This window comes from Triticum urartu, chromosome 6A (genome assembly GCF_056163025.1).
Source record: "Triticum urartu cultivar PI428250 chromosome 6A, HENAU_Tu73, whole genome shotgun sequence".
Taxonomy (NCBI): domain Eukaryota; kingdom Viridiplantae; phylum Streptophyta; class Magnoliopsida; order Poales; family Poaceae; genus Triticum; species Triticum urartu.
The window spans coordinates 576,499,008-576,512,537 of record NC_141878.1 but is presented as its reverse complement, the minus strand read 5'-3'; the positions used below and the strand labels follow the sequence as shown (position 1 = coordinate 576,512,537).

Sequence of the window (13,530 nt, the reverse complement as noted above, 5' to 3'; positions counted from 1 at the left end):
CGCCCAAAAGTTGACCTAATTCCAGAGAAATTCTTGGACGCGGCTAACAGAATCCTTGACGTGAACCTAACAGGATCCGTTGGCGCGCGTCGAGTGCAACAACACGGGCACGCGTTGCGTTGTTCGACAAAAAGGAAAAGATAAGGGGCAGGCAGCGTCAACTCGTTTCCAAGCCGGAGGTCTCCTCAATCACACTGAGAAGGAGACATTTTAGGCGAAGCGATCGATCGAATGACCGCCGGCCGGCGCCGGAGCCATCGTGCATGCGTCTATCGTCCCAACCGGGGCCCCGCGCAGCAGTCAGCGTCAACCATCGTCCATCATCGCCAGCTTCGCACGACCATTGCCTTACAAGCAATGCAAAGGCGAAAGGAAATACTCTACAATAATTAATAAACCTCGAAAAGCATTCATGTTTTCTGGACACGATCGAATATATACATTGTGTCAATCGATCGTTGTATCTTGAGATGGACTGGCTAGCTACGTACGTACATACATACGTGTAGAGGCTGGCGCGACACCTACCGTTGGATCCTTCGCTTTCGCGTACGTACGGTGGAGGATCGATTAATGGATTAATAATCAAGCAGAGCAAATATAAGTTAGGTAGGTGGTGCAGGTGCTGGATGGATCGGTTGCAAATGCATATATATCATACTCTAAATCGGTCATGAGAGGGACGATTAATCAATTTTGCGATCGAATTGATTGATTGATCGATTGATTGGTGAGAGCGAGCCGGGGATACGTCTGATGCATCAGGCTCAGCGAAGGTCATGGCAGTTAGGTGGCGCGATTTGGACGGTAGCACCTCACTCTGATTCCGACGGCTGCCGACGGCCGACGGCGACCCCCGCGCTAGAGCCCTCAGCTACTACTGTACACCCCCGTCTTTAACTATAGCTCCATCGATCGCCATTACAAAGTCTTTCGGTCCATGTTTCCAGATTACGATCGGTCCTTAATAACACATCTACTAGTATATATAATCCCATGCACCATGCATCTAAATATATAGAGGATAAATCCCCTCAGCTCATTATACTGTATACACTCCTTGTGCAAATGATGATTATTTTCCGTATTGCACTGGCACGAATGTATAGTTTCTTTCTACCGTACGTACTCGGTCGCCTACCGGTGTACCGTATAGGTTTCCTTAGAAATTACTACTATTATACTGTATTGCTACATGGAGGGCATGTATGTATGCTTGCTGCTTGAACAGTTCCTTTAATTAGCTTGGTAGCAGCAAGCACGTATCTGAACAGTGTACGTACCAGCGTCCGCTTATAATCAATCAATGGGTGAGGTGACCTCCTGCAATACTGACCTGGCATCGTCCCTGAATCCGACGTGCCACTGGCATCGCACCTATCCTTTCCAGCTGGCGCAAGCTGACAACCCGTCGCCCTCGCCACGTCGGACGGAGCCCCTCCTACGGTGCTTGTTTAAGTCCCGGCTGCCGTTGGGACTCGCCAATCACGTACTGGTGGGAGTGAGCTCCACATAGCTGCCTGCTAAGCACAGCCTAGCTGGCCAGCTCTACTAATTGATTGCCATATAAAATCGGCCTCGCGTTGGGCATGCAATGTTGCATGCACCCTGCGCTTTTGTTGGTGTTGCTTCTAAGATACTCCGATGTTGCATCATTTCGTTGGCAAGCATGGCAGGAGAGAATACCACATATAAGAGTTGAGTTGAGTAGGTGGGCATTAGGTGGTGGTGAAGGCATATCTGGGATCGCATGCTCGGCCGGAGAAAGAAATGGTTTGAAATATGCAGAGGGAGAAAAAGAGAGAAAGGAGTAAAGAAATGGAAAACATGGGATCACGATGGCTGCATGTGCACAACCATGACTCCGGAATAATTCTTGTCGAGCGAGCTAGTGACCAACTACTAATCTATTGCTTAGGTTGTGCGCGTATTATAAAGGAAAAAAATTGAACAAGAGAATCTTCCACTCTTTAGGCTTGTTTAATCGCCTTGAAAAAACAAAGCGAAAAATGTATATAAAATCAAAATAAAATCCTATTGTTAAGATATAAAATGAAGTCTTAATGTTTTAGTTAACTTTTAAATCGTATCTGCGAGCACTACTGGCACGTAGGCCCAGTGCAGCGTACAACTCGGATGGACCCCGCAGAGACAGTGACCTGCGACAATATTTTTCGTCGGTGAACATATGCTAGTCACGGAAACTGTCGGCCAAGGAGCCCACACATGATCTTGTAGCCTAGTGAAAAGGGAAAAACATACTATGATAACCATATAAACATTTATTTGAGGTGAAGCATATAAACATATTGCTGGGAACGGAATGGGAATGGGGAAGTGGGAAAGGAAGAAAGGGAAAGGAGTGAGCTAGAGCTAGGAGAGGTAGCGTCGGTCGGGTCATGTGGGGGGCACAGGCACGGCAGGCCAGGAGTATATGCTACACAACATTTTTTTGTCTTTGCGGCACAGCTCACCAGGCGTTGCGTTGGTGACGCGCCGATGCCGATGTCTCCGGGCCGGAGGAGCGGAGCGTCGGCCACCGACACGGCGACCGCACCGCCTGCAGCCGGTGCAGAGAACCGCCGGTCACCGGTCTGTAATAAGATGGGTTAATGGTTATTATAGGAGCCGTTCTTCGAGGTGCCTCGGGATTACCACCGGAACAGAGATGTCAATGGTCCCGGTCAAACCGTCCCGGCCAGCCATGTTAGCGCAACAGTAGTAGTTTTCATTTTGTTTTGTTTTAGGTACAACAAAGCTTGAACACTGTACCAGTACGTGGCTCAGAGTATTTTTTTTAGGCTCTCAGCAATGATCGGCTATATTCCTTTTTGACAGCAACGATCGAGTAAATAAAAGAGGTGGTAAATCTTTTTCCCACACCAAAGGTAGTAGTACTGGCAAAAGTTTGTTTTTCACACCAAATGGTTGTTGGAATGAGATAAACCTTCTGTCATCACCATTCCGAGGGTAAAAAAAAAGATGTTCAATTGCTGACAAAGGTTGATGCTACCAGCATTCGCATGCAAGGGTTCATCTGGATCATTAGAAGCCTCACATGAACCGGCACATTCCGTGTTTGAACTTGGAACATGTTTTCCATCTTTTCCAAAATGGGGACTAAAACAGTCAATTTTTTTTTAAAAAAATCAGCATTGAAGATAAAACCATGTGTAAAAAAGAGAGCAGTTATTTTGTTTGTAAAAGAAAAGCATGATAATTTTGCACAGCAGGGCATTTTTTTCCACCGATCCACTAGCACCATCCATGTGCCAAGAGTATTATTCCCGCCCAAAAGAAGTTCAGGCCGATCTGAATCTGGGAGCCAAGCCCAGCAACGTGTACACGTCCACGGTTGGAGCGCATAATGCCGGGCACAAACCAAATATAAATGGCGTTCAAAATTCGTTGAGTCACATGCATTATGCGCAGGCAGATCCAACCATCTCATCTCACCTGCTGTGCTGGTGTGGTGGTGTGGAGACGATGATGATCATGGCCAAGTGAGCTGAGAGCCTCTTCCTCCCTTTGCTTCCAGGACAGTGCGTGCATGCGTCCCATGTGACATGTTCTTCAGTTCCATCCTGAATCCTGATCACCTTCCCCCCTTTCCCTCCTCCCCAACCCCACCCCACCCACCCAACAGCACAATCTCTGCCCCATCTCCCTCCCTCAACGGAATCAGCTGCAGGCTCTACTGCACAAACAACACACATCATCAGCAGCAATGCTCCAACAACCATACGGTTCGGATGGGAAAAAAGGCGTCCGTTACGTAACGTACCTGGTTGGTGTCAAGAACATCATAAAGATTAAAGAGGCCACTACACCAGCTAGTGATAGTACTGCCACCCTCTCTGTTGACATGCATCAGTCCCAGGGTGCACCTCCTTTTTCCCCAGGATTCCAAGTATTTGTCTTGCAGCATGAGAAAACTCAAGTGTCAGGTTGAAAAATTTGCGGAACAGATGCACGGTGCGCCGAGGTGTCTAAATCATACCTTTAAACTCCATCAGAAGCAGAGACATACATATTTGAACCGACCAGCACAACCATTGCATTCTGAATCTGTGATTCTTTCTTGGCAGAATCTTAACATTTTCAGCTAAAGAAGGGCAATAGAGAGTCGCTTAACTGAACAACCTCTGCCTGTGCCTGAAAAACAAGGAACTCATGCATATGAGATATGGCATTGGCAGCAATGGAGAAGCATGGAGGCTGTACGTTTTTGTTTTGCTCCCCAGACAACTTGTCAGGAGTTCTGGTTCAGTTCATCTGAAGCAACAATGCCTGGGCAAGTGGACATCCTTAATGCCATTTTGAAACAAATACACTGTAGCTGTTATTATGATATACAATGTACCCTCCACTATACAACAGCTGCTATACACCAGAAGGGCCGTGGCCGGGGTGTCTCTGTACTGCCGCGGTATCTATTTATCATCCCTGTGGTATCTACGTAATCACAATTTGCGTGATCTGATGACTCTGAAACTATACAGCTTAGCTCTTGGGCACTAGCTTCATCATGAACTCGTATCGCACTGATTGATCTATCTTGGGTGCTGGCCACTTGGCGTCTTCTGGTACACGGATGGTTTTGTAACCTTGGCTTTTGTACAGCCGCAGCGCGGCGAGGTTACTTACATCGCAGTGCAAGGCCACTGACCGGCATCCCCAGCTCCTTGCTCGCGCCTCGGCTTCCGCGACGAGCATTTTAGCAATTCCTTTTCGACGCTCCTCCTTCCGAACCGCGACGTTTGCTATGTATGCAATTCCTGTTCTGCATAAATTTGGAAGGAACTAGGATGAATTTTAAGGGGGGGAAACAACTTGTATGTACATAGCTAGAGAAAAAAAAAATCCGATGTGCAATAAGGGCATGTATTCAGCATCTCGTACGGAATGATGTGCGTGAGAAGGCTTTTAACAGTTTACCACTTCATGCATACTACGTATGCATTGTATTCAACCAAATAACTGTATACCCTACATGTTACATGCCAACAGCTCCATTTGGATTACAACAATGATCAGACTGAAAGTTTCCTTGTGGACGGGGTATTTTGGAATGAGGAGGCTCAACTAATTCTGTCAGACACTCAGATCTCTGAAGAGGTGCCATGTCCTCGAACTTCCTTTCCTGAAGCAAAGGTCCCACCCTCCCCCCCTATTATTTCACATTTATCCAACTTTATGCAGGAAAGGAGCCTATATTTGCCATCAGTAGCTATAAAGTAGAACCTATTAGGAAATTGACATTGCAACGAAACCTAACCATAAAGTAAACCTAGATACTAGATGGAACGGAAAAAAAGGGAAGTATGATGTAGTAGTATCTAAGCATGGTACTGTTTAACAAGGATTGGCAAGGTTGAATGGACTTCCAACGAGATAAAAAGCTGCACTAGAAACAAATGAAGCTTGTGCTATATTTCTATTCTAAAGAACAAGCAAGAGGTTTGCATATCATTTTAAATTAAGCAGGAAGCTCTTCCTAAATTTTTGTCATACTTCTGTTTGAGTCATGCATGAATGTTTATTTTTCTAAACATGTTAGTTTCTATGAAAAAGATCAAAGTCAATAATGCACAAACTTTTACTCTACCTCTTGTCTTAATCCAGCTGAAATTCAAAATCTAACACTGTTCACATACAATTTCTTGAATTAAGCAACAATGAACCTTAAATTCTTCAATTAAGCAACAATGACCCTCTAATGTGTTCAGCCATTAAGTTGGCTGGGCATTGCATTTTGTTTAAAAGGTGGGTTGAGTTCTGGCATCTCATACTTGTAAAGGTGTTTTCATCTTGTACAAGTAAAACTAGGTAACAGTTATAGGTCCAAATTCTAGTCAAACCATGTTGTTTATTTGGGGTAATGAAAAGGGTCATCTGGAACTATGACATTCAACTTGGGAGTCTATGCCAATGCAGACTGGACTGCCAAGGCAGGAAAGCATGGTGCATGCGAAGTTGTGCTTGTCTAGCTCTAGATGACTATAAATTTTTTTGGTTCCAAGTCAAGCATCAAAAGAAAGATGAAGAAATTAAAAGAATGTTTTGGGGTCCCCAGATCCCACATTAATACATAACTATAAAGGAAGCGGAGCAGGTCATGTAGAAACATCGGGAAAGATAGAACATATTTTGTTTTCGACAAACTGAAGAGCAACATACAGTTCAGAAGGACATGAGCCATCAGAACTACACAAAAAGGTTGCATATTTAAAAAATTAGTACCATAGAGGAAATCGCAGAACACATCGTAGTCTGATGAGGTGTCTATCCTTCTAAAATATAATGACTAAATCGACTATGCAATTCTGGAACACATGGCACACCACATTCTAGGTAATTATGTCTGAGACTGCATTGTTCGTGATTAATCTATTCTATGGGTTGTGTAGGTTCACCAGATGGATTCCCATAAAATCAAGACAGTGAGAGGGTGATGAACTTCTGTTTGCAAAGTCATGAAATTCACTAGCAAAATAGCAACATGGCCACACAAAGTTAGCCCAGTCTTGCTGTTAGCATGGCCGGGTCAGCTTTTTTTTAATCGCAAGGGACAGGCCATCTCCAAAGGTTGAGTTAAGGAGTTCTATACAAAAAAATATATCATTGGTTTTGCGAGTCAGTTCTATAAACATTTCATGCTACATATCCTTACGAATGTTGGACTCTGCATCCCAAGTTGGATAAGAATCAGTAATGGCTTTATTTCTGCGTTATCAGTGCAAAGGTGCCTTAAATGCCATAGTCAGGGTAATATTTTCCTCATCTCCAGTGGCAGTGGGTTACAGAAAATTGTTGCCCTGAGTCACTATTTTGAGCCAAGGAGATTTATATTTGTTTTAGAGTGAAAGGAAACCTGACATCCATTTGTTTCGAGCAAAACCCTGGAAAATGGTTCCCCAGGCTATTTCTGTTTTGAGGAAAAATAGTTCAAGTTTCAGTACTAGTCAACTACACATTGTTATCTCATATGCTTCTAATCATCTGCCACAATTAGCTAAGATAAAGTAGATTAGACCTTTGAATTTTGGTTTGGCTGATATTGCTCTACATGTAGTAAAGAACTACTAGATTTCATCTTCTGGTAAACCTGGTATTTGTTCAGGTATTTCCTCACATCTGCTATTAGCAATCAGGACAACCAATTTCTGTTTTTGCCATACGATGTTATTATTACCTTTGCTATAAAATTTAATTCTTGACTCAAACGTGTTATTGGTGTGACAGATCAAACATTTGAAATGCACAAATACAGAACATCAATGACTTGGGTAGAGGACTCAAGGATATCAAGCATATGGAACATCAATGTCAAGAAAACAAGGTCGGAGTAAATAGCAATGCATACAAGTAGAAATGATAAAATAAGTAGCCATGAAAGAGTAAGTGAAAGCATTGAAATCACAAGGAATAAACAAATGGCAATGATAATATGGGTCTATAGGAGCATTTATAGCTTACAGCTGCACCTCTTCGTCTAAAAAAGATTCAGTATCTACTAGAAGCTAGAGAAAAAACCTGCTTATTTGAACTCCAAGAAAATAATGATGTACCTTCTCTGCTTGAGACGTCCCCTTCTTGGAAGAAAGTCTGCTACTGTGTCGACCGTAAGAATGCCAGCTATAGAGCCTTTACTGAGACTGTATTTCCCATGAAATTCGGCGTCTCTCAAATCTCCACATTCGATACTGATAGCACTGTTAGCTGCAGAGGGGTTAACTGCAACAAGGCAACTTCTCGTGCAGCCTGGCGGAACTGAAAAGCCGGATAGGAGGGCGATGTAACGATCGAGCCGTAGAACAAGGTCTAATGGGAATTTGTAACCCGGAAAGAATGAGCTGCAGTGAGTATCTGCTACTTCCCAACAGTCCTCCAGCTTTGCGTCTCGAACGATGACGCCTGTCCCCGGGTACAAAGACGGCAACAATTCAACCGCTTGACTGGCATAGCATATTCCTGAAAATAAGCATGGAAGCCAAATATGTCAAAAGGAGACATAACTGGCACCATCTGTAGTGATGTTCACACACAAAAATGCATCTTACAAAGGTTAATCTGCGGTCACATCGTATACGAACAATATATAACATACTAAATGGGCAAACTAGTAGATTGGATTCCTCGAATTAGGTTCAGTTTGCGGTGGAACAGGGGATTGGCGACGGCCACACGACAAAGCCAAATGCCCAATTTGGCCAACCTAGAACCCACCACTACTACTAATCTATAATACCCATTCTCGATTGTGAGACGCAAACACAGAATTATCCATGCCGAATGACGCGGTGTCGAATCGACTAGGCTCCGCATAACCCAGTGCCCCAACCGTACAGAGGATTCCAATCGGAGGGGAAAGGTGGAGGGACCTGCGGCGGGTCTGGAGGGGATCGACGGGCGGTAGCGCTGGACGGCGGCCGATCGGCGGCCGGGGCAGAGAGGAGAAGGGGATACCGACGGCGACGAGGAGCGCGGTAAGCTTAGCAGCGCCGGCGGCATCATGGCCTCCTCCGACCTCCGCTCGTCTCCACCGATTTTTTTTTAATCTTCTGTTCGGCGCAAACCCACCTGTACAAGCCTTCACATTATACTCTACGCGTTGAGGTGCGGAATGCGGAAACAGTGAATACGTCTTAGCATTTTTTTTTCTTCTAGGAAACCTTTGCTTTCATTTTCGAGAAGGCTAAAAATCTCAGATTTTTAGTGGTCTCACACGGACGCATGCATTGCTGTTGGATCTGCCGCACCAATCTTGATGCACATAGACTTGCCACATCGGAATCGTTTGTTTCAAAGACCGACCCAAGCGAACGCTGCAACCCACAACTTCCTTTGTCCCTTGCCAATGAAACGGTCGTGCATTTTCCCCTTCCTCTCACTTTCTTTCTCCCCGGGATCCCCATTAACTCGATCCCGACCAATACACCAACGAGCTGCAATGGCCAGTGTGTGATCGCAAGGACCACAACAACTTGGATGTGGCGGTGAGCTCAGAGGGCACCAAGGTGGTGCGGCGAGCAGCTTCATGGCGACTTCGAGCCCGACGAGGACGAGAAGGTGGCCGCCATGAGGCTCCATGGTCCAAAAGCTGAGTAGGCAACACAAAAAGCGCCACTCATCCAGGGCCAGCGATAGAAAGAGCCTGGCTAGGCAACCCCCTTTCGGATTCAAACGAGACCAGCTGGTGAAAGCACCTAGCTCACAGTGTCCCGCCAGCCCACGACCCAGAGATAATCACTCAGGGCCACACCCGGCAACTAGCACGATGTCTGACCTTACCCGACGCATGTGAACCAAACAACCCGCACATAGGGGGAGAGCCAGGGTGTCAGACGAGCCAGCCTCAGGAATGTCACCATCCCATGCGTCATGAACCCCAAGGAAAAAGGTGCAGGACGGTGTAGTAGTATGACGGATGCAGCCGCGCTGGCCAAGGTGACGGTGTCCTGGACTAGAGGGCGCTAATCAGATCATCCCCTTTTGTGGTGTGCTAGGCCGAGGACCCCTGGATCATCAGCAAATGCCCGAAGACTGCCACGCCCTCTGGCATGATTAAGATGGAATCCTCCGAAGACTTGGCGCATACTTCAAGACCTGTTTGAATCTTCGGCATGCTTATCCCTAGATGTAACCGGCCTCATGTAAACCTTAGGTACTAATGGCCCCTATATAAGCTGAGTTTTTTAGTTTAGAGATTCATATTCATAGACATACGATCTCGAGCTAGATCATCCTGTAATTTGCACCCCAACACAACCAATACAATAGAAGCATGGCATAGGGATTTACCTATTCAAGAGGCTCCGAATCCTGGGTAAATATCGTGTCCCTTGTTCATCCTGTTACCACCAAGCTAAGATCACTAGTTCAGGACTCCCTATCAAAGATCTTTCGGATTTAACCCCGACACAAGGCGCCTGCAATTGCATGACCGATATCTGCAGATTTGTACACTTTACCGGACGAGGCACTGGGAGAGTGGCCACCGCCAAAGCCTCCTTTCTCTTCCTCTGTTTGCGGTGGCGAGCCGCTATGTTGACCTTGCGAGTGGCCACCACTGATGAGTCCTCCGCCTCCGGAAACATCTTCGTCGCCTCTTCCTCCGGCTCCATCGCAACGGTGGACAACGAAACGGGTGGGAATTGGGATGGGTGGCGGCAGTGATCGGAGCAAAGACAACATGGAGAGGGAGGACTTTCATGTGGAAAGATTGTAGAATTGTCCAAATGTGTGGGCTCCATGTCGGTTTTGGCTAGGTCCGGGGTGTCGGACGCCTACATGGCGGTTGTTTGGATTCCCACAAACTTTCCCAACTTTGCTTATAGTTTCCGGGAATTCAGACATGTAGACAAGTCCACAGACGTTTGATGCATGGTGTTTGAGGACATAAACAGTCCGAACCGTGCAGTCTCTACGTTTATAGGCGGTTCGAGAATACTCATTTGAGCCCAGGCTCATCTGCTCCCGAGCATGAACATAATAAATTTTTAAAAATTAGAAATATTCAGAAAAATGATTTTTTTTGTCAACCAAGACACTCAAATACGTGATGTCCGGGCAAATTTAATCGTGTTTGGACATATAAGGAGCTCGTGGCAAAAAATAAATAAACAAAATCGGCCATGAATAGTAAACTTGCTCACCCCTCCCCCTTTTGTGTCGAGACCTACTCAAATGTCCAAACATCACCAAATTTGACACCGACATCATGCACTCAAACATCTTTCATACCAAAAAAAAATCATATTTTTTGAATTGACTGTTCATTCTCGGAAGAAGATGAGTACGAGAGCCGAATTGCTGCTTAGAGATGCCCTTAGTAACATAGGTGATAGTACCAGGTGTTCTTTACCTTCATCTTTACTTGCAGAATTAAATTCTCTGATCATTCAAGCGCCATTGTAGAACTTGATAACATTTTGGAGAGAGTTCATGCGCTTGCACTGAAAACTTAATCACGCTTGCACCATGCTGCTTAGAACATTAGTAATTAATTATCGGTATTATTGACTGCGGGTACTGATATTTACATCCAGTTACATATGTCGTTACTTTTGTAACCCGTACAATACACATCGTTTGGTGCATATTTTGGTTTGCCGCACAGGCTTCAAGAAGCCAATGCACTAGTATTGTAGACAAGAAGAGCACCGCCCAGCAGAATTCCAGCAAGAGTCACTGCCCAGAGAAACAGCCCTGTCTTTCCTGTATATATAAGTCATCAAGAAAATAGAAGGTCAAATTTATTGAATTTGGGATACAGTAAACATTTTATGACACGCTTAAAGAAACGTCACCTCCAACATAAACGTCACCACTTGGAGACCATTCTTCTGGTGTATATATCGGGCTGCAACGTAGTAAGAACCGAATAAGATGCCATGAGAGCTGAACTCCATGGACGATCTCTGAATTTTGTAGATATTTGTTTTTACTGACAGAAACTGCAGGTTTGGGTTTGCGTGTTTTTACCTGTACCCATCAACGTTTGCTCCATACTTGTCGGCAAACTGGTAAACACCCTTCCCCTGGTTAAATTGGAAAATTATTAAGCTACGCACAGTAGTGCCCGTATAGAAAACACAAAAAACAATAGAAATTGCATCTAGATTGATAGACTAACCTTGGCTACCCTTCCAGACGCATCAACGCCTTCCTTGAACACCACTCCACCACCAGGCCCTACATGTCGACACACACAAATTCATGCGAAGGTGAAAGATATGCTTGTATATATAGTTCTCAACTCTAAGGCCTCCTTTGGTTCATAGGATAGGAATTTTATAAGAATAGAAAAATCATAGGAAGTGAGATGACATGCATCTTAATTTCTATAGAGAAAGAGATGCCATTTGATGCATAGGATAGGAATTTTTTCATTGAGTCTAGGCTAATGTTTTTTTTCCTCCAAAATATGAAGGATTGATTCCTATCCTACATGGGAATATAAATTCATTCCTACAAATCAAAGAGCTTTAAATAAATTTTTTCTTTACAAATCCTATCCTATAGAATTCCTATGAAATTCCTACAAACCAAAGGAGGCCTGAATATTACGGCGTGTATATACCCACCATAGGGCTGGGCAGTCTGGACCTTTTTCGCCTTCTTGCTGGCTACTATGAGCAGCGATGGCCTCGCCGATGGTCGCCCGCCTCGAAGCTTCGCTCGTTCTAACAGTGGAGAGGGAGATGGTTTCAGAACCAAAGACGCCATGACAGAGGCAGACATGTTAAACGCTTGCTCACTGGCTCACTCTCTTTCAGTTCAATTTAGTTTCTCTCACGGGTAATGCATGGGTTTAAATACAGGGAGTCTGGGGAGTGGCTGACAGTGAGTGACAAGGATTTGATGGTCTATTTTAGGTTGGAAGGTTGCTATAATGGCGTGTCATGGGTCCATGATCACGTGAACAACCCTTGTCTCTTGCTTGGCTGATCAGAAACGCCGCACTTATGCAATCTGGAATGGATAAGTACCGAGGGTTTTACCTTCCTTTTATTTTTTCCATGGTTGAGAAATTTCATCAGGTGTCCCTCACAGACAGGTCAACTTTGGGAGTACCGCTTCAGATGATCTTATCTTTAACAGTAACATCAGAATATGACAATGCTTTTTTTAATAAGGAAAGAATATGGCAATGCTATTTGTAAGCAAAGTGCTTTGTAGAAAAAAAATTAGGGAGCCTCAATTGGACAAGCGACTGAAATTTTTGAACCGGCCAGTCACTTTTTTTATTTCTTTGCATAAACAAAAATATAAACTATAGCAAAAAAAAACAGATTTTCTTTTACATAGAATGAATTAAGGGCATTGATATTATTACCTAAAAGAAGAAAAATAAAAAACTTAAAACAAACAATGACAAAAAAATTGCGCATAGATTGCATAGAAATTACAGTATTTTAGAATATAAAAAGAATAAACATATAATAGCGTAATCCTCAACAATAGTATGACTTGCACACCTGTTGCATAAAACATTCGAGGAGCTCGTAGAAAAAAAACGAGGTCTTCGAATGTCTTATCATGAGGAAACAATTTGGACACACCTAGCGCACTCGAGTATCTTGTATGCTAAAAAAGTCAGATTTTTTTGAAGTTTTTTTTCATTTTTCTTGATTTTATTGTTTTTTAGGGATTCTTGATTTTATTGTTCATAGGGAGCAGATCAGCCTAAGCTCATCTGTGGATTACCGTATTGGCACTGAATATATTGTGGATGGGCTCCTAGCCCAGTGGTCAGCGAGCGGTTGTGTGACCTGGTCGACACCGAAATCACTAATTAAGGAGTACTCGTTGCAAAGAATACTCCACTTTCCTAGGTCGCGACAAGTGGCGCACATATAGCGCGCCACTTGTCGCAGCATGGAGTTTTTCCTTTTTTCGTAGATCCGTTTATTCAAAACGTTTTATCTCTTAAACCGTGCGTCCAAATCTCAAACCATTTTCACCATTGGACTCCTCGCGTCGAGATCTTCAAAACTAGATCCCATGTTGATAGGTTTTGACAAA

The 13,530-nt window shown here is 44.3% G+C and overlaps 2 protein-coding genes across 2 annotated transcripts; both read right to left on the bottom strand.

The window, feature by feature from the left end:
* Positions 1–4,287: 4,287 nt before the first annotated feature.
* Positions 4,288–8,622, bottom strand: LOC125515273 (Acyl-CoA N-acyltransferases (NAT) superfamily protein). Its single transcript, XM_048680713.2, has 3 exons — positions 8,385–8,622; positions 7,572–7,974; positions 4,288–4,783 (listed from the first exon to the last, which is right to left on the bottom strand). The coding sequence occupies exons 1-3, from the start codon at positions 8,515–8,517 to the stop codon at positions 4,504–4,506; spliced, it is 816 nt and encodes a 271-aa protein (XP_048536670.2). The 5' UTR covers positions 8,518–8,622; the 3' UTR covers positions 4,288–4,503.
* Positions 8,623–10,998: 2,376 nt separating this feature from the next.
* Positions 10,999–12,307, bottom strand: LOC125512913 (photosystem II 10 kDa polypeptide, chloroplastic). Its single transcript, XM_048677977.2, has 5 exons — positions 12,090–12,307; positions 11,639–11,697; positions 11,488–11,543; positions 11,313–11,365; positions 10,999–11,220 (listed from the first exon to the last, which is right to left on the bottom strand). Exons 1-5 carry the CDS (start codon positions 12,244–12,246, stop codon positions 11,126–11,128), a joined length of 420 nt encoding a protein of 139 aa, XP_048533934.2. The 5' UTR covers positions 12,247–12,307; the 3' UTR covers positions 10,999–11,125.
* Positions 12,308–13,530: the final 1,223 nt, after the last annotated feature.

Bases quoted from the DNA above. Each gene is read 5' to 3' on its own strand.
- LOC125515273 (XM_048680713.2), bottom strand. From the start codon at position 8,517: ATGATGCCGCCGGCGCTGCTAAGCTTACCGCGCTCCTCGTCGCCGTCG. The intron at 7,975-8,384 runs GTCCCTCCACCT...GCTTATTTTCAG, and splicing joins CCCCTCCAGACCCGCCGCAG to GAATATGCTATGCCAGTCAA. The intron at 4,784-7,571 runs GTACATCATTAT...AAATTTATGCAG, and splicing joins GGACGTCTCAAGCAGAGAAG to AACAGGAATTGCATACATAG.
- LOC125512913 (XM_048677977.2), bottom strand. From the start codon at position 12,246: ATGTCTGCCTCTGTCATGGCGTCTTTGGTTCTGAAACCATCTCCCTCT. The intron at 11,698-12,089 runs GTGGGTATATAC...GTCGACATGTAG, and splicing joins CCAGACTGCCCAGCCCTATG to GGCCTGGTGGTGGAGTGGTG. The intron at 11,544-11,638 runs GTTAGTCTATCA...CAATTTAACCAG, and splicing joins CGTCTGGAAGGGTAGCCAAG to GGGAAGGGTGTTTACCAGTT.